Source organism: Triturus cristatus, chromosome 7, assembly GCF_964204655.1.
Source record: "Triturus cristatus chromosome 7, aTriCri1.1, whole genome shotgun sequence".
Lineage (NCBI taxonomy): Eukaryota > Metazoa > Chordata > Amphibia > Caudata > Salamandridae > Triturus > Triturus cristatus.
Genome location: NC_140590.1, coordinates 1167258829 through 1167282944, shown reverse-complemented (window position 1 = coordinate 1167282944; position 24116 = coordinate 1167258829). Strand labels below are relative to the sequence as shown.

General features: G+C 50.2%; 1 protein-coding gene across 3 annotated transcripts in view; it reads right to left on the bottom strand.

The window, feature by feature from the left end:
• FBRS (fibrosin) overlaps positions 1–24116 on the bottom strand; it is a 460820-nt gene that overhangs the window by 215451 nt on the left and 221253 nt on the right. For 2 of the 3 annotated variants that reach the window (XM_085618447.1, XM_085618448.1), the window contains exons 7-10: positions 12964–13348; positions 11045–11274; positions 10573–10790; positions 10124–10168 (exon numbers count right to left, since the gene is read on the bottom strand). In XM_085618447.1, coding sequence (XP_085474573.1) covers positions 10124–10168; positions 10573–10790; positions 11045–11274; positions 12964–13348 — 878 coding nt within the window. The remainder of the gene's footprint in view (positions 1–10123; positions 10169–10572; positions 10791–11044; positions 11275–12963; positions 13349–24116) is intronic. The other variant, XM_085618449.1, reaches the window with a different exon arrangement.

The window sequence follows — 24116 nt, the reverse complement described above, 5'->3', positions numbered from 1 at the left end:
CTGCAGGCCATGTCGGGGAGTCCTGAAGGGGTCAACCGATGATGGACTTTGATTCTGGAGCGCTGGGGGATCTCACTGGGCCACCCGGATTCGGGCCGTAGGCGTCAGGTCCAGTGGTGGTTCCAGACGTCAGGTTTCTTAGTCCTCAGCAGGCTAAGTCTTTCTTTGTGATTCTTTTGAACAGAGCAGCTGTTCACAGGAGATCCGGTGTTTGTTGAAGGCAGTCAGTCCTCCGAGGGATTCGGAGGTCACTAGCTGCAGGACAAGGCTACTTTTGGGGCAGGATGGCTGGAAACTACAGACGGGCCGGCAGGGCTGGGGCCAAGTCAATTCTTCTCTGTAGTCTCCTATGCTAGGCATCTTTTGTCCTTCTTAGGTTGCAGTAATCAGTCTACTTGGTTCAGGGCTACCCACTAAATAATGCATTTAGGGGGCTTTTTAGGGCTCTTTTGGTCAGTAGCCAATGGGCTACTGAACTTAGGGTGACTACACCCTTGGTGTGCTCATCCCACGTGAAGGAGTGTGCACAATCCCTAATCCTGATTGGAGAGTGCCTGTCATCTGCACGATGGCGGGCACTGAAGAGTGGGCTTCACCTCGCCTCCCCCACCTTAAGGGTGGGGTTTGCAGTGGTGGGCCCACTTTCTGAGCTGTGCTAATGTATCCCGTCTGTCTTCACGCCAAAAAGAAGGGGAGACAGGAAGGAGGCCTGCTCCTGATAGCAGGAGAGGCTAGCGGAAAGGCCTTTGAAGCTTCCCTGCCACAGATGGCTCTTCCTGGCCTGGGGGAGTTGTGTGACCACCTCCGCCGAGGAAAGGCTTTGTTTCTGAGCTCAGGGAGCGAAGGTCCCACCCCAGGGGTCCAGAAACAGGTCTTGTGGTGGCAGGCAAGTGTGTACCAGTCCGGTAACCCACCAGAGGCTGGTCGATTTTTAGGGGGCATCTCTAAAATGCCCTCAGAGCATTTTTCATTAAAGATCACACTGGCATCAGTGTGGATTTAATGTGCTAAGAAGTTTGATACCAAACTTCTCAGTTTTCAGTGAGGCCATTATGGTGCTGTGGAGTTCATAATGACAAACTCCCAGCACATATACTCCTAATGGCATTACCGCACTTACAATGTCTAAGAAATGGTCTAGCTACTGTAGGGGTACAGGACTCATGCACCTGTACCCTCACCACTGGTATAGTGCACCCAGCTAGAAGGGTTGATGACTTATGCCAGGGCAGTGGATTGTAGGCATGGTACACAGTGATGTGTGCCATGTCAACTCTTCACTTTGTTCTGCACCATAACACCCAGCCTGAAGAGAGAGCGAGAGAGCGTGTGTGTGTGTGTGTAGGTACAGGGCCTCTAAGGCTGACACAAAAAGTACTGCAGCCCTTCGAGACCCTCCCTGGCCACAGTGCCCCCGATACCCATGGTACCCCTTACAAGGGACTGACATGTGGCCAGAGAGGTGTGATGTTTGTCAGTGATGCCCTCACTGGTTGTGGTGACAGAAATCGTACACGACAGTCTGACAGACTTTGGGCCGTCTGTTTAAGTATATCAGACTGTCCGGCCTACCTAGGGCGGAAAGTCTGGGGTACTTTTTCCTGTTCAGCACCACTAGGAAAAGCCTTGCGGTCTAAAACGAGATAGAAAAAAGATGACAATTTACGCTACATTGTGGGAGAATGCCCTCAGGGCGTCAGCGTCATTAGTATTCTCTTTTATACCAATATAAAAAGCAAGGTCCCACTTTAGGAGCTTGTTTATGTGAAACAAAAAAAGTCTGCCAAGTGACCAAATGAAAAATGGCGAGGCATAATTTAAAAGTAATACCCACACCACCAACCGCCAAGTAATTTTCAAAGGACCTAGCTAAAAGCTGTTCTGAGCGATCTCTTATCAGTGCTGGCTAGTGTGTGCAATGCCATGGCATGATTCTACAGGTCTTCAGGGCTCCTATTTCAAAATAAAGGCCTAACTTTAACAGAGCACACAAAAAAAATCCAAACCCAATGGTTGACATGTTGATCCGTATTAAAATACGTCACTTGTCTAAGCTTGGCTGTACAATGCTTTCTTTGCATCAATTCTTATACCTACCATGGGACTTCCCACCTCAACAACAGGGAAGATTCAAGCATGTGAATATATATGAAAGATTGAATCCTGGAGAATCCACTCTTACATTATGAACCTCAATTTCAATTGGTTAATGTGATCACTGCAGAAGTCTTTGTAGGTGACTACAGTAACAATTGAATCCTGGTTGGGTCGATGGGGAATAGTGACTTTTGTATTTATAGTGCTACGAGGTATCAGTCTGTGATAGGCACTGTGAATATGCAAGTTATTTTAAAGAACAAGTTACTTACCTTCGGTAACGATGTATCTGTAAGAAACAATAGTTAGATTACTCACCTTAGAATATCCCCAGGCGTCAGACTGGATCCGGAAGATTTTTGTAGCAATACCCCTTGCGCGTCGCTAGGCGTAGTCTGCGGCTCCGCGTCCGTCGTTGGCGTCGTACGCCGGAATGACGTCGCCGGAGTACTTAACCCCGCCCTCGCGCGCTGACGTCAGTTCTTGTACATAGCTTTCCGCGCCAGGAACGCAGAGCCATGCAAGAGACCGACACTGGTGCCAAAAAATCTAGGGCCCTGAAAAGGATAGCCTTAACCCTAGATGTCGGTTCGCAGAACGGGGAGGATGGGTGGGTCGGTGAGGAATCTAACTAACTAATGTTTCTTACAGATACATCGTTACCGAAGGTAAGTAACTAGTTGATCTGAAAAAAACACGTTAGTTAGATTCCTCACCTTAGAATAGATACCCAAGCAATACCAACCCCGGTGGTGGGTCTGCGAACCAAGATCACACCAGAAAGTCCTGGAGGACAGAACGGCCAAAGAAGCCATCCCTCCGGATTTGGCTGTCTAGGCAATAGTGCCTGGCAAACGTGTGGAGTGAAGCCCACGTCGCCGCCTGACAGATGTCCGGCAAAGGGACTCCCCGTCCCAAAGCAGTAGTAGCCGCCGTGGCCCGAGTAGAATATGCTCGCAGCCCAACAGGAGGGTCCTTTTTTGCCAAGGAATAACAGATTTTTATACACAAAACGACCCACCGGGAGAGGGTCCGTTTGTGCACAGCTTTTCCCTTCTTAGCACCCACGTAGCCAACGAAAAGCTGGTCGTCCACCCCGAACAGTTTCGTGCGGTCCAAATAAAAGGAGAGCGCACGTTTTGGGTCCAGACGGTGGAGCCGCTCTTCCTCTTTGGAAGGATGCGGAGGTGGAAAGAAGGTGGGCAAGGTGACAGATTGCCCAAGATGAAAGGGGGTCACCACCTTCGGTAGAAAGGAAGGACGAGGCCGAAGGACAACCTTGTCCGGATGAACAGATAGAAAAGGAGGCTTGGACGATAAGAGCCTGGAGCTCACTCACCCATCTAGCCGAGGTGATGGCTACCAGGAAAGCAGTCTTAAGAGTGAGAAGACTAAGAGGACAATTGTGAAGAGGCTCAAAGGGAGCGCACATCAGAAATGTTAAGACAAAATTCAAGTCCCACTGAGGCATTACGAAAGGGACAGGAGGGAACGTGTGAGTAATGCCTTTAAGAAAGTGTGACACTACAGGGGACTTGAAAAGAGAGGGCTGATCAGGAAGCCGCAAGAAGGTAGAGATGGCAGCAAGATAACCTTTCAAGGTGCCCAGGGCAGAGCCCTGCTGGGCCAAAGAAAGAGGAGAACCTCAGAAAGAGGGGCGGAAAGGGGATCCACAGCCTTTGCTGTGCACCATGCCACAAATTTGTTCCACCGGCAGGCGTATACCGTCTTTGTGGAGGGACGCCTGGCTGCCAGAATGATATCCCAGACTTCAGGAGGCAAGTCAAATGGCATCAACTGCCGCCGCTCAATCTCCACGCATGGAGGTGGAGGCTGGACAGGTTCGGGTGGAGGACCGTCCCCTGCTGCTGCGACAGAAGATCCTCCCGAAGGGGCAGACGTATCAGAGGATCGGTCAACATACTGAGTAGCTCAGGATACCAGTACCTTCGTGCCCAATCCGGAGCCACCAAGATGACTTGGGCCCATCCGCGCCTGATCTTCTTCAGCACTCTGGGCAGAAGTGGTATAGGCGGAAAGGCGTACAACAGACCGCAACTCCACTCGCGACGAAAAGCGTCGCCGAGCGAGTGCCGCCTTGGAAATTCCAACGCGCAGAACTGCTGACATTGCGCGTTCTCGTCGGTGGCGAATAGATCTAACCAAGGCTCTCCCCACTGCTGAAAGAGACCTTGCGCCACCTCGGAGTTCAGACGCCATTCGTGATCCATCATGCACCGGCGGCTGAGTTCGTCTGCTCTGGCGTTCAGAGAGCCCGCCAGATGCTGAACCACTAGGGTGATGCCCTGGTGTTCCAGCCATGTCCAGAGGCGCAGAGCCTCCTGACAAAGGGTCCACAACCCCACCCCGCCCTGTTTGTTGCAATACCACATGGCGGTGGTGTTGTCCGTGAACACCTGCACGACACTTCCCCGGACAGAGGGAAGGAAGGCTTTCAGTGCAAGTCGGATCGCTCTCCGCTCCAACAAGTTGATGTGGAGGAGAGACTCCGCCGGAGACCAGAGGCCTGTGATCTCCGCCTCTCCCATATGGCCACCCCATCCCAGGAGGGACGCATCCGTCACTACGACATGCTCCGGTAGGGAGAGGCTCTTGCCCGTGACCCAATCGCGGTCCGTGAGCCACCACTGCAACTGCTGTGCAGTGCCCTCCGAGATCAAGACATGGTCGGACAGGTTGCCGTGATGCTGGGCCCACTGAAACTTCAGGTCCCACTGCAGAGCCCGCATGCGCCGCCTGGCGTGATGCACTAGTAGGATGCAGGAGCCCATCAGCCCCAGAAGCCGCAACACTAGCCTGACCGAAACCCAGGATAGAGGCCGAAAGACGGGAATCAGGGCCTGTATATCCCGGACCAGTTGTTCCGGTGGATGGACCCGGAACTGCGCCGAATCGAGAACCGCTCCGATGAAGAGGAGCTTCTGAGAGGGGCTCAGGTGTGACTTCGGCACGTTGATGGAAAACCCCAGCAAATGCAGGAGATCCGCCGTAGTCTGGAGGTGGGAGACGACTGTCTGGGGCGAGCACGCCTTCAACAACCAGTCGTCGAGATAGGGGAAGACTGGAACCCCTGATCTGCGCAGATAATCTGCGACCACCGCCATCACTTTCGTGAACACCCGAAGGGCACTGGTAAGGCCGAAGGGGACCACGGTGAACTGAAAGTGCTCCTGACCCACCGTGAACCGCAGGTAACGCCGGTGGGCCGGCAGGACGGGGATATGGAAAAATGCGTCCTGCAAGTCCAACACTACCATCCAGTCTCCGGGGTCTAGGGCAGCTAGAACCTGAGCCAATGTCAACATTTTGAACCGTTCCTTCCGGTGGAAGGCATTGACGTTCCTGAGGTCCAAGATAGGGCGTAGGCCTCCTTTGCCCTTCTTGGGAACCAGAAAGTAGTGGGAATAACAACCACGACCTACTTCTGGGCTCGGAACGCGCTCGACGGCCTCTTTGGTCAAGAGGGCCGAAACTTCCTCTTGCAGAAGATTCAAATGATCCTCCGAGATTCGGTGGTGCTGCGGTGGCATGGCTGGAGGGGTCGTCTCGAAGGGGAGGGAGTAGCCCCTTTCGGACGATTTGCAGCACCCACCTGTCCGAAGTAATGGTACGCCAGTGGAGCAGGTGATGGCGAACCCGGCCTCCCACTGGCGAGGAATGGGCCTGAAAGGTCGGACTAGGAAGGCTTTGAGGCGGATGCTGCCGGGGTGGATGTGGACTGACCGCGTTGTCCTCCAGTACCGCCTCGGCGAAAACCACGTTCGCGACCGCGTGCAGGCTGGTTCTGCGGCCGGTGGCGAGGCGGACGTGAGGAGGTGCCCCTTCCTTGGCCACGAAAGGAGCGAAAAGCGGAAGTTTGTGGCCGCGGGGCCGAGAGGCCCAAGGACTTGGCCATAGCCCGGGAGTCCTTGAAGCGAGCCAGCGCACTGTCCGCTTTCTCACTAAAAAGGCGAGCGCCATCAAAAGGCATGTCCATGAGTGTGGACATCCCCTGAAAAGGACGTGGACCGCAGCTAGGCGTGACGTCTAAGCGCCACCGTGGTAGAAATCGCCCTACCCAGCGAGTCCGTAGTGTCGAGTCCACATCGGATGGCATGGCGCGCTGCATCTCTCCCGTCGGCCAGAGCCGAGGAAAGCCGTGCCCGGGCCTCCTCCGGGCACAGTGGCAGCACGTCCTCCACCGTATCCCACAGAGAGTGGGAATAACGGTCCAAGAGACTGGCGGTGTTTAAAGACCGCAGGCCCAAACTGAGCGAGAAGAACAGCTTCTTACCGAACTGTTCCAGTCTCTTGGAATCCCGGTCCGGAGGAGCAGACGGGAAGGAGGATTGGGGAAAACTGGGGTCGCCCGGAGCAGGGCGGTGGCGCCTGGCAACGTTCCTATCCACAGGAGGGACTGTGGAGGGCTTGGACCAGGTGACCTGCAGAACGTCAGTGAGGGCCTCATTGAATTGCAGCAGAGGCTCAGTGGAGCATGCGGCAGACTGAAGCACCTCAGTGAGGACGTTCGTCCTCACAGCCACGGCAGGCAGCTCAAGCCCAAGGGCCGCGTCCGCCTTGCGCAGCACCACAGAAAAAGCTGCACCCTCCTCCGAAGCCACAGTCGGAGGAGAGATGAATCCAGTGTCCGGTGAGGTATCCAATCCACTGGCCTCCCCCAGTTCATCTGCCCAGTCCTGTGAAAGTTGCCCTTAAAGGGCCAGAGGGTCCTCAGACCCCTCCCCAGTCGCCCCCGTCATCCGATTCCTGGTAAACAGGAGGAATGATCGGAGCCGGTGGATAGACATAATGTGTCTCTAGCGGCGTCGTATGCGGCGTCGGGCGGCGCCGGGACCGGACAGGGGCTGAACCGGGGATCGACGTCGACCAGAGTCGGCGTCGGAGGTGGTACCGGTGTAGACGCCGGCGGAGGAGGCGTGACGAGGTCGACCGGCATCGACGGGGGCCCAGGCCCGGGCCCCTCAGGGACCTGCGGCGTCGGGGCCGGAGCCGCCGGCACGCAAGGTCGCCCAGTCGAGTCTGCGGGGTCCGAAGGCGCGCCAGCGGGTGTCGACGGCGGGGCCAGGCTCCTCATGGCCGAGAGGAAGGCACTAACCTCCGCCGGCATCGCGTCAATCCCAGGGACCGGCGGGTATGGGGATTTGCGCGGCGCCTGCGGCTCCGGTGGAGCCGCGGGGGTGGAACCACCCTGACCCTCGGCCGAGTCGCGCGACCGGCGAGGGGAGTCCGAAGAGCGGTGTCGCCTCTTGGACTTCTTAGAGCGCTTCGACTTACCTGAAAACTTCGAGCCAGACGAGCGACGATGTCGAGTGCGGCTCCGCGACCGATCCTTGGACCTCCTCCTGGACCGGGATCGAGAGGGGCGCGGAGCCGAGTGGCGAAGCTCGAGAAGCTTGCGGGACAGCTCCCGCCTAGCTTTCGAGGTCAGGGCCATACAAATCGGAGCACGACTCCGCGTCGTGGTCGAGGCCCAAGCAGTACAGGCACCGGCGGTGATGATCGGTCACCGACATCAGTCGGTGACAGTCGTCGCAGGCCTTGAAACCAGGCATCCTACCGGCACCAGAGTCGAGAAAGTGACCATAAAGAGTCGAAAAAGTTAGTCAAAAATTGACTAAAAGGGGTAGCTCTCCCGGATCGGCGTTTACTGGCGCGGAAAAAAGAAGAACTGACGTCAGCGCGCGAGGGCGGCGTCTAAGTACTCCGGCGACGTCATTCCGGGGCACGACGCCAACGACGGACGTGGAGCCGCAGACGACGCCTAGCGACGCGCAAGGGGTATTGCTACAAAAATCTTCCGGATCCAGTCTGACGTCTGGGGATATTCTAAGGTGAGGAATCTAACTAACGTGTTTCTTTCAGATCCTGCATTACACATAATAGAAGATGGTTGTCCCAAAATGATTTAGTGTTTTGAAGATAAATTACGTTTTTAAAGTATATATTTTAGTATTTTAGCAATACTAATTAAGATGTACCAAGCGTTAACAGTTTTAGAAGTGTTCTTTAAAACGAACCTTTGCAGAACTCGGCTGACAACCCTTTTGCAATATCACTCATAAAAGAATAAATGTTCATTAAGCTTCAAGTGGCTTCATCAATTAAAGTCTGTAGAGGCTCCCAAGCAGCCTTTACATTTGGTGATTAACCAATTGCACACATTTTCATTTTTTTCTGGTAGCAGGCAGGTGCCTGTGAATTCTTATTCTTTAGTTCTCTGTCCCTCTCTCTGCTTCACAGCACAGAGACCGGACACCCACTTCACATTCAACCAACGGCACTTCATTGTCAGCATTAACTGCCCAAGGACGGTCATTGTAAAATTAAAACAGCATGGGGATGTTTGTCCCCATAAATCCCTCCCACTTAGACTTCTGTTTACATACAGGTGTCCTTTCACTTGAGTCGATGTGGCAGGAAGGATGTCAGCAGAGTCACATTCAGATATTAGAGCCCCAATAGACCGCGACCCCTGGGACCTCAAAGTAAAGTCCCATAAAAAGAGACATGTGATGGCCTACAAGAGAGGAGCACTATGTGGGAGCCCATTTGTAAATCTCTACTAAGACTGCCCATATACTATCTTTTTCTACCTTACAATGGGCTTAGAGGCCACCTATTGCCTATCACTGGTTGGTGTCACTGTCCCGCTCTTATTGCTTGCTTCTTATGCATCCACTTTCTGTATGCTTTCCTTACTCTTCTAGTGTTTGTTCCATTCCCCCTTCTGCCTACCCTGTTGTCTGTGCATTTCTCCAGCCCCTCCTGTCCACCCTCTATCGTCTCAATGCTATCCCAGGCCCTCTCCCAGCCTCCTTTGTCCCTATGCTTGTCGCATCCCCCCCACCCACCATCTTTTGTATGCACACTTTCCCATACCCTGTCCACTGTCCCCCACACCCATATTCTTCTCCAACACCCTCCCTCCTTCAGTGTTGCCTTGTCTACTCACCCACTCTGTCAGTCAGAAAGTGTGGGGGAGAGGACAGGCAAGAGGAAATGGGAGAGAATACAGCTAAAAAAAACAAAAAAAAAACACTATGATGTGGATAGCACTATTGTGATTTACTTTTTAAAAAGATACAATAGCGGACCACGTAATATCACTTTAAAAAAAAAAAAAGAAGAAGAAATCATTAGACATGCTACATATCAGCTGCGTAGTTGTACAGCAGGCTACAAGCCCAAGTCACTTCCAAGGTCAATAGCTCCCATTGACAGACTGTCTACTTTGCTAATTCTTGTTTAATTTACAAATGGACAAACCACCTTCCCAGATGGCTTGAGGAAGGGGGTGACATTTTCTTTCAAAGGCCATTGTTACCATTAGTGCAGCAGATGCAGTGACTGGGAGGCAGGAGTGTGAGGCTGTTTTACAACAAAAAAGGAAATGGAGGCCCATTTCTTCTTGCTAGCATTAAGGCCCATGTCACCCTTAATGTGCAGGGAACAGAGCTCAAGCAACAGGAAGCAAGGTGAGGGGGCAAGATATGAGAGCCCTCCCTCCTCCGCGTTTTTTTTCTTGTTTTTAAACACTAGGGGGTAAACAGCCTGGTTTGGAAGTCAGGCCGAGGAGTGATGGCCCGGTGGGGAGGGCAGAGGAGGCAATGCAATACTCGTAGCAGATACGTTTAAAGACCTATCGGTTAGAAGTATCTATCAGAAAAAAAATAATTCTGTTTTGCATTCTGCAACCGCGGCGCTTCAAGAATCATGCAAGTAGTCGCATCAAAATTATATAGACTGATTTACTCTTTATGGGGGAGGGGCTATTTAATAGATTAAAATGTATTTTACTAAAATAATTAAACAAAAAAGTACTTAAGTGCTAGGGATTGCACACGTAGGTTTGGGCTACTTTAAGATTTAGGACTATTGAAGAAATTCCCATAAATATCATAATTAACACATTTTGAATCTAACTTTCAATATATAACCGGCAATGAGGGCAACACAGGAGAAAGGGGAATAGTTGGTTATATTTAGTACATGCTACTATACTCACATTTTGTCTATATAAACCATCTTTTTGTCCAGGATATTTATCAAACTGGAAAATATAAAAAACAAATGACAGTAATCAAGTAACAGACTGATTAGGGTAACATTAAAGTCAAGAGGAAAGTGGGGAAAGGTAGGTTTGACAGTAAAGAGAAAAATTTGGCAAAGAATAAATTGTAGTAAAACAGTAAACATAAGTGGTGGAGAAGAATCACTAACACAGCAATAAGGTATTAGACTTTAGGAGGCAGAGAACTTACAAGAGGGCCATACACCTCAATAGTTCCTTTAACATCGTATGACGGCCCTTTACTAGGGTTTATTTTCAATTACCAGCTAAACCCCCTCACCCTCTCTATAGACATGGTACCTGCCCAGAGCACGGGGTTTCCCTTGGCAGAAAGGTACGACCAGCTCAGAGGCGATGCTTGGACGCGTTCTACTTATCCTCACATTTTGACGAGTGGTACGCACCATGGGAGGTGCCGGTGCCTGGACGATAGAAGGCGGGTAAGGTGTGAAGTGCTGGTGAGTATGTTGGTGAGTATGCTGATGCTGGTGATTATGCTGGTGGAACTGGAATGCCATTGGTCTGACTGCCGTATTCATTTCTGCCCCGCCCTGCGAGGTCAGGAAACCCGAACTCAGATCTTGACGTATCAGTTCATGTTCTGAAAACAAACATATTGTGGCATCATCACTCAAAGTGAGATTCACACATCCCACGCATGCAGACAAAAACGTTTTCAAGACACAATGTAAGACCATATAAATTATAATACTAAACAAAAGAATGCAAAAGCCTAAAGGCAAGGTATTAATTGAATCACCATTGTGCATGGATTGGAGCTTAACGTATATTCAGCTAACCTAAACACAGGAAAGTTCCTATTACAATAAAAATATTTCAACCATCTAAACTTACCAGCTGTAGGATGTCCTGGGACTTGCAACAATGGAGGAGGTGGCGGAAGCCCAGGAGACTGTGTAAACATAGCAGGGTGATGGTGCTGGGACACAGCTCTGACAGCCGAGGAGTAGCTGTGCGATGTGGAATGATTACTAAGAGGAAGAGGGAGGGAAGGTGTAGAGGGACGGTGGGTTATCTGCGAGTTGACATTAACGGGCTTTGAAGGATGGCTGTTCCGGTTTGAACTGAAACAGAAAGCAAAACGTTTCCATCAGTAAAGACAATGCAAAAAACAGCAAAGAAGTGAAGAAAGAGTAAGTGGCTGCAAAATGTGACTTTAGGAAAACTAAACATGACAACACAATACTTGCTTATGTGAAAACAAGCATTGGCAAAGCCAATAGGTCTTGGCAATCCAAGAGCTATGGGCAATGTAAATGCATTTGTGTGAAAAAGCAATGGGGGTGCATTTTTCTAATATATTGAATCAGAGGCAATTTCAAACGAGAGACGAGGGGGGAAAAAAGCCTTTTTGGCTTCAAAATGTTGGGAGTTTGCAGTTATGCAGAAGTCAGTCATGTGGTGTTAGTCGAATGAGATTTGGGTGCGCCCAAGATCAGCTAAGGTCCCCAACAGCTTTAAGAACAGACCCTTAGATCCTAAGCCACTTTTTTCTTCTTGTATGATTAACAAAATCCTATTCTAAAGTAATTGGCACACAGGGGTTAAAGTATTGGGATGCACTTGAATCCTATGGGGTTTTTCTGCTTCAAACACCACAATTATGATTGGTTAAATGCACACATTGTTTATAGCACAGATCCATGATGGCACTGACTCCACCCTTGATAATTAGTGGAAACTCTTCTGAGCTGCAGCCTCGGTGCCACGTTAGCCAAATGGCTATTTATTTACACTTTACCCATAGGTGCTGCAGGCCCCTGGGAAGCGAACAGATTGTGCTGCACTGTTGGGAGCTCCTCCCTTCCTGTTCAGATCAACAGTCTTTGGAAGTGAAAGAACATACTTCTAAAAAAGGCACTTTTTGTATCCTGAACAACAAGTTAACATGGGCCCTGATATTTAAATAGCCCTCTGCACACAAAAAATAAACTGAAATGTGTTATCTGAAGATAACCATAAATAAATAATATCTAAAGTTCACAGATGGTTTTGTTTAGTCTCAAAAAACCATTCTTAATGGAGATAGGAAGGAGGCCGAGCATTTGTCAGTTACACAGGGATATCGGCCTTTAAAATTGTTTTTGGACCGATGTTTACAAATCCTGATGCGTACCATTCAAACAGATACCCCCTTAACCCTGTCAGCTGAACACTTCTAGATGGTCTGTGCTTCATAGTATGCATTTTTTGTAAAGCCTGCATATGGTGCTTAAATGCAGTGGATTCACCAAAACCTGAAGTACATCTTCCAAAATCCTGTGGGCAAGCTAAAATAACAAAAGAGTCCGGAGAAAACAACAAACAGACACAGAAGAAAGAAAACATGTGAAAGGGCCTATCACCATGGGCAGAAACAAACAAAGGCGGGACAATTGGCACAGTTACACAACCCAAAAGACACGGAGAGTAAAAGACCCACCAAAGCACCAATTAAAAGCAAAGGCGTGCAAGGAACGTGATGAAACTGAGTAGATACAGCATGTCTTGGTTTGAGACAGCACATGCACGCTGTCTAAAGCAGAGACCTAAAAATGCTTGAGAGGACATTACAGAACAGGACAAGCAGGTGTTCCACTGAGAGGCTCAGCTCAGAGGAGTAAGGAAGAAATATCTATGCTCCATGAAGGGTGGCTATCAAAGGAAGTCACCATAATTTTGTTTCAAAGACAGTTGACAGTTATGACAGATTCACACCTCTGACCACGATGGGGAGATTGGCAACTGTTTTGTGTAAAATGTTAGAACCTTACCTGAGCGTGGTGAGGTCCAGACCACCAGTGTATGTGTTCAGAGGCTGAGAGTTGTATGGTGTCACCTTCATGTGCATCTGAGGTTGAGGCAGATTCTGAGGGGTGTGCACTTTTGGCTGGGGTGTTGTTCGTGCTGCAGTCTGCAGTTGAGGAGTCTGACACCGGCTGCGAGCTGGGGTGGGAGGCCTGGATGAGGTGCATACCGGAGCTGGAAGGGGGCCTGGCACGGCTGCCTGAGACGAAGATTCCTTTGGAGGTAAAGGCACTAGCAGAAGGTCTTTTTCTGGTTCTTGATTCTTCTCTCGGCTCCGCTCCAGTCCAGAAATTTTAGGGAGCACAGAGAGTTTGGCCTGACCACCACCATTAAAAGTAGTAAAATCTGGTGCTGCAAAAGAGCGACATAAAAACTTGATCAACATCTTCCCTCGGTACACCTACCGTCCACAAACGACTGCTGCACCCCTCACAAACCCATTTAACACAGCTACACACGCTAGAAACCATAAAAACGTAAACAGCAATGTGCATGCAACATCTACCTGCTACTTTGGAAGATTCCGTAACTAAAGTTAACGGGCCACACTTGCGTGTCTCCTTGGAAAAACTGCCTGCAAACAACTTTCAACAAGGAAAGAAATGAAGAAATCTATGTTCTGTGAACATGCTTACTGTGTGCATGTGGCCTCAATCTTCCAAGAAGCAGAAGGAATATGTTACTTATCCTGTAAGCATCTGTTTATAGCTTGTGTTACTGTAGATATTCACATGCTCTGCATATCCCTGCCATTTAGAATTGGGCTTAGGCCTTTCAAGTTGAATTTCTTCAAAGAAGTCCTTTCAAGTCGCAATGTATTCTGTGACTCCTCCTTATTAGAGAATGCACATTAGCGCCGACTGCATTCTTAAGATTGCAGTCCGCACAACGGGTGAGTTTAAGTATGGAGGGACTAGTATTGAGAAAGTGGTGACCATGCGGATAGTTTTTTCCAAATAAAGTATATGCTTAATGTTACATATCTGTGCAATCAAGACACTGACTCCAGGGGAAAGGGAGGGTGAATGTGAAACTACAGCACAAGCGAAGAACAGCTCTTTAAAAGGTAACATGCAGGTAGGGTCATGTGAGGCTGTAGATACACATGCTCCGTATAGACTGTAAAGCAGTACTTCAAGCAGTGGCTAGTCAGTGGTTGATGCAGATGTCTGAAATGGAGTTCTTAATACAGTTAGGCAACTCTACCCTGTTGACTGGCAAGAAAATTCACACAGTAATGATTGGTTGATCATGTAGCTACTTTGCAGATGTCCGCTATGGGAGTGTTCACTAAAAACGCCATGGTTGCTCCTATCTTCCTAGTGGAATTTGGCCTAGGGGGTGTGGGGCGATACACCATTGCTTGAAGGGAACCTGTTCAATACATTTAGCTATCCATCTAGCTATGCCAACTTTGGATTTTGGATGGCCTTTATAAGGTTAAGCTGAGGCGACAAAAAGCTGTTGAGTTTTATGAAAAGGTTCAGTTCGGTCAAAGCAGTACATTAAGGCTCTTTTGACATCAAGGGTACGAACAGCCTACTTAGGTATAGGAGAGTAAACAAACTTTGCAACTCAATGGTTTGAGTTGAAAGGAGACCGCACCTTAGGAAGGAATTTCGGATCGGTTCAAAGGACAACTCTATTGCGATGAAACTGGGACAAAAGTTCTGGCAAAGTAAGGGCTTATAACTTAGCCTTAGTGAAGAAGATAGTCAATTCTTCCGCAAGCTCAGGGATAGTTCCAGATGATTGGAAGCTTGCAATAGTAAAACCACTGAAAAAGAAACAAAACATTGACCCCTCTGTGCTCTCAAACCTCCGCCCTATTTACCTACTTCCCCTGCTAGGCAAAATCACAGAAAAATTTGTGCACAATTAACTTACCAAATTCATTGAAGCCACTAACATCCTCAACAATCTGGTTTTTGCCCAAAGCACGCCACAGAATAAGCCCTCCTGGAAATAACTGACACCCTAAAAACCATCGCCGACAAAGGCAGTAAAGTGGTTCTGATTTTGTCTGCCACGTTCGATACCATCTCGCACAGAATCTTGCTGAAGCGACTTGAACGCGGTGGCATCTCAGGAACCGTTCTGGAATGGATAAAATCATTCCTCACCCACCGCAGACAAGCGGCTACCCTTGGCACCTTCCTCTCGGTGGAAAACAGAAGTTCCACGGGGATCATCATTGAGCCCACTTTTGTTCAACATCTATATGACCCCGCTTATTTCTCTGATAGGATCCTTTGGGATCGAAGTCACGTCTTATGCAGATGATACCCAAATGATCCTTTCTTTGGATAATAATTCGACAGATGCTGAACTCAACTTTAAACACTCTACAGTGGATGAGGAACAACCACCTCAGATGTAACACCGACAAAACTGAAATTCTCCCTATAGGGAAAGATGTCTCCTTCCAGCCTGATAAATGGTGGCCAGAAGGAACACCTCCACCTGACATGGTCAAGGTAGCTAAAAATTTAGGAGTACAATTTGATACCGCGCTTTCCTTCCTCCCACACGCTACGGTTGAAGCAGGGATCGGCTATAGCCTTATCAAATCGCGAAAAAACTTCTTTGGTCTGATCCCAATTGCCGCAAGGAAATCCGTGGCAGTGGCCTTGATTCTCTCGCACCTTGACTACTGCAACAGCCTTCTGGCAGGTGCCAACAAATCAACACTAAAAAAACTACAAGTGGTCCAACATGCTGCGGCACGTCTAGTTCTCAAACTTCCACGAAGATCTTCAGCATCTGCAGCACTAAATGTACTTCATTGGCTTCCGCTGCACAAGAGAATTCTCTTTAAAATTCTCCTAATCACCTATAGAGCCATGAACAAAATAGGACCTAAGTACCTATCCGCACGGTTCACTTCCGACGTCACCACCAGGAACCTCAGGTCCTCTTCAGCCAACCTCCTCAAACCACCTACCTTCAGACGCAAGACTAAAGGAGGAAAAACAGTGGCCACACTAGGGACTAAAGCCTGGAATCTTCTACCAACTCATTTAAGATTATTAAAAACAGAAACACAATTTAGGAAGGCCTTGAAAACGTGGGTAGTTAGCACCCCAGACGAATTATGCCTCTCTCTCTCATCTAGCAGTCCCAAGGTCCCCTCTCACCTCCAGCCAAACAGTGCCAGGATGCTCCTTTCGGAGTGGCAGTCAGCGCTTTACAAATAACAAATTACATTACAAGTGATGGCTATCGGTGAAGTCACTTTCCAAGAAAGGAACACCAAAGGATGGGAAAGCAATGGCTCGAATTAGGTGGGACCCATAAGCCTAGTGAGTACTATGTTAATAATCCAAAGAGGAATAAGGTGGGACTCTAGGTGAAAGCACTTTATGGCCTTCCCTAAAAGTTTTAATGACGTATTTTGCTAAGAGTAAAATGTTTACTTTTTTGCATGACTGCAAGATGTTGGTGTATGGGAGTGTATGCTAAGCAAATATCAAACAATGACTAGGGCCATAGGTGTAAGAGGGTCTAAACCAGGGGTCTCCAACCTTTTCTGTAATGAGAGCTACTTCTGCTCAAGGAAAGTCCTCACAAGCTACTAGCATATTTTATCACATGCCCTAAAGCACAAAGGACATAACCACATCAACATGTCACCCCAACTCAGCTTGAACTATCTTTTAACTATCAGATAGTGCCATTTTTATGTGAGGAGCAGCCACCATTTTCAGGGATGTCTATAAGGTGGCCAGTCATGCTCTTAAGAGGTTAATGATGGCTTCCAGAATGTCACAGCCAGACCAAGAATGCCCAAAATGGTCAATGAGAACCATTATTATGCCATACACACGAATATGACATGAACGAACACCATTGTGCCAGAGATTAACCCTTTATGATGGGGGGTTGTTAGACTCCTGTCGTCCATGACACCAGGCAAACCCTTCAGGGAGCAATGCTGTGCATTATGGAGGGACACAATGTCACACACACAGACACACATAAATGTGTACACATGCATACACACACACCCAGATGGTACTCGTCTCAACTCCGTATATCCATATGCTATTCTTCTCCGCTCTGACAGATCATGCACCAGAATAACACAATTTTCAGCACTGGTTATTGCTCAGGCTACTGCTGTCACTTCTTTAATGGCCAATTCCTCACACACAGTGTGTGACTGATAGAGCAGGGCCTACAACATGTTCAATCTACAACACTTAACTAGATTGAGACGGGAGACAAATAGTGATTTTGCAGACCTCTGACTGGCAGAGTATGTATCTGATAATCACGAGGAGTGTCAGTTTGCTTGGCTGTCACTAAGGGTCTTGAGAGTGGAAGTATTGCCTTCATTAATATGCACAGACTCTCTGAATAAGATTATTGGGTATACCTCTGCGAGCTACTTTGAGAGTGCTGGTAAGCTACCAGTAGCTCCCGAGCTACTCATTGGAGCCCACTGGTCTAAACACTGAGTTACACTAGTGGACAAACATTTTTCACTTTGCTGCGTTGCAGGCCCTAGTTGTAAGGCCTACGTGCTTCCTGTAGAATATCCATACACTCTTGTGGAAGATTTAAGTAATACATTCTAAGATATACGGTCCCAGGTTGCTGACTGAGCTTTTAAAGTTCTTTGTGGAAACCTCCACTTCAGAAAGTAAGGGAGTAGTGTGAGAAAGTGCCATCTTTCTTGCATGGTATGCCCCCACTTTTTGCTAAATTGCTGAATGTACTTTGACTGAGTGTGCCCTGGACTCCTGCCAATCAGGCGCCCAGGGCCTATGTTCCTTCCCTAAAACACAAAAACCAAATTGGCAAACCCTGGCCACATGTCAGCCCCTAGTAAATGGTACCCTAGGTACCCAGGGCCTTCTGACCAGGGAAGGCCTCTAAGGGCTGCAGCACTCACTGTGCCACCCTTAGAGGCCCTGTACCCTTACACACACACACTGCCCTTGCAGGCTGAGTGTCTGGGTACAAGACAAAACAAAGAGTCGACATGGCACACATCACTGTGTACCATGCCCATCACCTACACTGCCAAGGCATATGTCAGCCACCCCTCTAGCTGGGTGCATTATGCCTATGGTGTGGGCACAGGAGCAGGAGCCCTGTGCCCCTACAGTACCCAGGTCAATTTCTGTTCACTGTAAGTGCAGTGCTGCCATTTAAGAGTATATGGTGCTGGGAGCTCGACAAACACGAACTCCACAGCACCATAATGGCAACACTGAAGACTGAGAAGTTTGGTATCAAACTTCTCAGCACAATAAACCCACACTGATGCCAGTGTGGGATTTAATGTACCAAGCACCACAGAGGGCATCTTAGAGATGCCCCCTGAAACCTAAACTACAATCCACGTCTGTTCTGAGGCTGCCTAGGCTGCCACACAGCAGACACGTTGCTGGACCCCTGGGTAGGAGAGCCCCTGCTCTCCTGGGCCTGCAACAATGCACATCCTGGGCGAGGTGCTAAATCTCCTCCCCCAGGATGGCCAGGGGGAAGCTTCAAAGGCATGCCGCCTCTATGAGCTTCCCCAGGCCACTGCAACCCCTCACTCTGGCGGGAAGCTTGGCTGGAAACCCCAAATAAGGACAGGGGATGTGCCAGCCTGCCAACCCCACTCCTCAGGTGGGGGAGGCGAGGTGAAGCACATCTCCGGGCTCTCGCCATCTTGAAGATGGGAAGCCCTACCCTATCAGGACTTGGCTACTGCCCCCCTCCCACAGGAGAGAGGAAGGATAGGGGGTGTACCCAGCCCAGGACAGGGACCCATTGGTCCCTGCCCTTCACCTACCTGTAACGCCCCTAAATCTAGTATTTAGGGGCACCCTGAACTTCCTTCCCCAGATTCCAAAATCCGAAGAAGAGCTAGAAGAAAGAAGACAGACACTGCAGCGGCTAAGAAGAGGAAGACATCAACTGCTTTAGCCCAAGCCCTACCGGCCTGTCGACCCTCGAACCTGCTCCTGCTCCAACCCGGCATCTCTTGTGGCCAGCAACCTCACAAACCCCGGAGGACCTGGCTACCTTTTGACTCCAAGTCCCTGGGACTCCCATGAGTAGAGGCTCTACTCAAAATCTACTTCCAATCCCTGGCAGCAGCTGGGAACCGCGAACCCAGCACACACTGCACCAGCCAAGCCTGAGTGAACAGACCACGAGGACGACCCCAGGCAACTGTGACCCTGAGTCCGGCACCCAAGGACCTCCCTCGACACTCCTGAAGAAACCTGCAGCCTCAGAACAAGCCCCCCCCCCCCCCAACCGCGATCAACAGAGGGTAAGATTTCCCGACACCAAAAGGCACCCTTGCACCCGGCGCCACGCGGCCCCCTGTGCCCAATCCCGGGGTACCTACCTATGCTCCAACTACCCAACTTAACTCTCGAAGTGGTGGTGGAACCTGAAGAATCCTCGTCCCCGAGCTTGCAGTCTTTCTAAACCGGAGATTTCCCATTGAAATCAATTGAGCGCCCGAAGGCTCAAAAGCACCCAGCCGCCCGAGTGGCCCTGGCAGTGCAACCTCTACACCCATCTACTTCCCCTCTTGCCCTGAGTAAGTGACCAGGAGCCCAGCTCCCACAGCCGCGTGGCCTGCTAGTCAGAAGCCACCAACCAAGGCCCACCTATCCCTCATAGGATAACATTGGGCCTAACTCTCTCTGCACCCAGCCACCCTAGTGCCGCTGGGAGTGAACCAGCTATACCTACCTGACCCTGGGGGACCCCTGAGTCTATGCCCAGAACCTCAACTCTGCCAGTCGAGTACTTACCTTTAAACCGATAACTCAATTTTCTTCATAGGGTAACATTGACTGGCTTTTTCCTGAAATTTCTTCTAAGTGTGGACTTTTCAAAACTAAAAATATTCACCAAAAATCAGCCGAATAGTGAAAACGAAAATACTCACCTGCTCTTAGGTGAGCTCCCAGTGCTGGATCTTGGTGCCCAGCACTGACTCTGAAAAATACTTACAACTGTACTTACCAGTAACCCAATTTACTTCCATATGAAATCACTGACTGTTTTTCTGTAAAATTTCTTCTAAGTGTCAATTTCTGCAATCTTTAAATATTCTTTAAAAATTGTATAATATCTGAAAACGTAATTACTTACCTGTTTTGGATAAAGGTCCCAGTACTGAGTCTAGGCACCCAGTACTGGATTACAAAAGTAACGAGAACACACTATACCTGTAACTTGAATTTTCTGCCATAGGGAATCATTGACAGTATGAAATATTTTCTAAGTGTCAACTTTTAAAATAGCAAAATATGGTCTAAAAATCACAGTAATTAAGTCGACTTTTATCACTTGATTCCAAGTACTGACCCAGGACTGAATCTAGGATCCAGTCCTGGAATTCCAAAAGTAATCTGTGGCAAATAACATGAAACTTCCATTGAACTCACTGCATTGTGTTTAAAATAGTGTTGCCTATTGCAACCACTTGTAACGGTTTACAAAAGTCAATTGCATATTGCAAAAGTATTTATATAAAGCATCTCATTCTGAGAAAGTATATTTTAAATCCAATTGTTGGTTCTAAAATAAAACAAGCATATATTTTTTATATGTAAACCATTGGCCTAGAGTTTAGTTATTGAGTGTGTGAGACCATTTGCTGAGTGTGTACAACAAATGCTTTACACTGTCCTCGGATACTGCCTTACTGCTCGACCAAGCTACCACTTTAGAGAGTAAGGTTATATCTAACTTTAGCCTCTGCCAAGCCTCTGGGGACTGTGGACTCTGTACACCCTGTACCTATTTGGGAACAGTATATATAGAGCCACTTTCTCACAAGGACCCCGAAGGCATTCCATGCCACACACAGCACACAGATGGGCCAACCAAAACATTAGGCCCAATGAGAAAGGTGGGATAAACACCTCCCATAAGACACCTGAGGACCGACAAGCCGAAGCTTACGGAGGGGGAGGAGGACAGAGCCACGCAAGAAGGCACTGAACAGTAGAGTCCACGTGGGTATTTGCTGTTCAGCGCCTTCTTGCATGGCTCTGTCCTCCTCCCCCTCCGTAAGCTTCGGCTTGTCGGTCCTCAGGTGTCTTATGGATATTAAACAAAAGAACCTCATCAAAGGGCAGGTCAACAAGACGCTCCCGAATATTCTCCGGAAAGACGCTATCCCGCAACCAAGCATGGCGGCGGAGGGCCACAGAACTCGCCATAGACCGGGCAAGAGAATCAGAGACCTCCAAGGCCGAACGGAGAACAAATGCAGGTAACTCCCGGCCATCCAGCACACAGTGCAGCAGATCAGCAGGGGCACCTTCGTGGGAAGTGCGAGACAAAAGGGACTCTGCGGAATCCCATAGGACGGAGGTAGCCCTGGCCAACACACAAAGCGTGTTGAGCGCGCACAGAGCAGCACTAGTGGAAGCGAAAATGTTACGCCACTGGGCCTCCAGTGATGGAGGGAGCAACACTGGAGGAAAGGAAGGAAAAGCAGTCTGAAGGACAGGGCCCTGGGCAGAGGGGTGGTTAAGAAGGCAGACTGGACCGGTGGCAGTGGAGGAGCAGGATGGTGGCAGTGGAGGAGCAGGACGGTGGCAGTGGAGGAGCGGCTGAGGCACCGGATCCCCTGTGGCAGGACACCCCCAGGCACCCAGAAGAGAGTCATGGAGCGAAACTTCAAATGGAAGAAGCGGCTCCCCTCCACCAGAGCCCTGGTGGAGAACCTCCAGCAAGTGGTCCGTTGGGAGTGGAGTGACTGGGTTGCCCAGCTGCAAAATGCTGGCGGCCGTGGCAACGGCCCGGACAAAGGCCGCACTCGCCTCCGTAGAGCGTCGTGGGGAAGAGAGCAACTCTTCCGTGGGCAAAGGCTGCAAACTAAGCCGCCCATCCCCTTGCCCTGATGGAGGAAGAAACGGCCACCCCTGTGTGATGGAAGACCCATGGACGAGTGAGGGGCCTGAGGGGTCTCCTGAGAAGGAGGAGAAGCCAGCGGGGCAACCAACTGCAAGGAGCGGGAGAGCTGTTCCAGGGGCAGTGAACGTGGAGACAGCATAGAACCCGCCCTGGAAGCAGCCGGGGAAAAGGCCATGATGCGGCGTCCAGTCTCTGGTGAAGGAGACAAGGAGACGACAATCCTCCGGAGAGGAAGGGACGACCAGAGAAGAATCGACGATCTGATGGGACGGCGCCGGGGAGTCCGCTTTGGGCACCGGTGTGCCCTTGATCGGCGCCAAAGTGTCCACCAGGGGTTCCGAGTCAACCACCACGTGCCTCAGAGGAGAAAGGGGCGGGGTCAGCTCCGAATCAGCCAATGAACGGCACCGAAAAGGTGCCGGCTCGACCTCCGAGGCAGACGCCTGCACAGAGGACCGAGAGGGACTCTGAGTTACTGTGAGTCCCGGCCTCCACCCACGGTGCCGGAGGAGAGCCGTCGTCGCCAGAGGAGAGCCGTCGGCGCCGGAAGGGCGTCTGCTCTGCCTCTGGTAAGACAGCTGCCTGCCCAGAGGACCGAGGAGGACTCGGGGACAAGCCGCGAGTCCCGGCAACCTCCTGCAACCTCCTGCAACACCACAGAGAACCCAGCAGGGTTTTGCGGCAGGGACGCCGTGGGTCGAAGAGGGGAACCCTGTAGGGCCGCACCTCGACGACACCACACCTCCAACACCTGAAGCCGAATTCGTCGGCGTCGGGGGCAAAGCTGCCGGCAAATCCGCAGAAGGCCCCGCGCATGGCGAGGGATCCGCAGACCAACAGGGAGAGGAGGGGAGCCCAAAGAAGCCTGCACAGCCGTAGCGTAAGCCCTCATTTGAGCCAGTGTCGCCCCAACACCAGGAAACGGCGGATAGGGTGGCAACGGGCGAGGGCGCACGTCCAGAGAGGAACCAGAGCCCTCTGCCAATTGAGGACAGGGCCACGGCGGCAAGCTGCCGGACTTCCCGACGAGCGAGCGACGCCCATGGGGCCTCGGCGAAAGATGACGCCGCAGCTGAAATCGGCGACTTCTGGACCCTTCCGGGAACGGGCGCTATGACGAGACCGATCTGGACAAGCTGGCCGAAAGCAATTTCATCCGACGCTCCCGCCGGGACTTCGGTTTGAGATGCTGACAAGCTTCGCAGTCCGTCGTATCATGGTGCTCGCCCAAACATCACATACAAATAGTGAGGGTCCGTCGCCGACATCTGACGCTAACAAGAAGCACATGTTTCGAAACCCGAAGGCATTGCACACTGTTCCCCTACGCAAAGGAGTTAAAGGAGGCCTAATAACCGGACACTCCGGATTCCCGTTGCGCGCGGAAAAGGAAACTGACGTCAGTTCGCCGGGGTGGGACTTGTGACCTCGCGGACGTCACCTCCGCGGATGACGTCAGGGTGGGGTCACGAGGTGCCACCCCCCGGTGCGCAGATATGCTGTGGCAGAAAATTTTCCAGATCCAGTCTCACGCCTGGGGATAATTCTACGTTAAGGAATCTGCGGCTAGTAGTCTCTATCAGATGCCCCGTGCAGCAATGTCTGCGGAATCAAGGGCACATTTGATTGATGCATTAGAGATGAGCTTTCTTTTTGTACTCAGATGGGAGGGGCAGGAGAAATTCCTCCATTTAGTCCGTGTGTACGATTATATTTTACGAGGAGTCCTCGTGTATTAGCAATGCGCCGGTGGTCGGCAGATTGTGCAACCACTCTTTTCTGACGCGCCAATAAGCTTACTTTCCTTATTGGGAGGGCGAGATTCACTCTGCGCTTGTGAATTGGCCCTTTTCCTTGCATTGGAAATCACTAGTTAATCTGGTAGAATCGACCCTCTAAAGTAAATTGGGTCTGATAGTGATGCCTTCTATTTCTTTTTGACCTCGGGAGTAATGACGCGTGCCCAAGCCCATGCAGGGTCTTTAAAAATATATGTATGATCAAGTATACACCTTAGGCATAAGGAGATACTGCGCCGCCCTACGTGTGCTAGAGAGGGTTTCAAAGAGAAAATCCTCTTCTAAGAGGTCCTCATTTGAGGGTACCTGATTGTATATAGGGGCTCTGCTGATAAGCTCCTGATAGGAGGTGATGTCATCAAGAGGCGACGGTCTGGCTGGGTATAGATCTAGATCCGTGTCCCGTGGAGGGTCCATGTTACATACTGACCAAG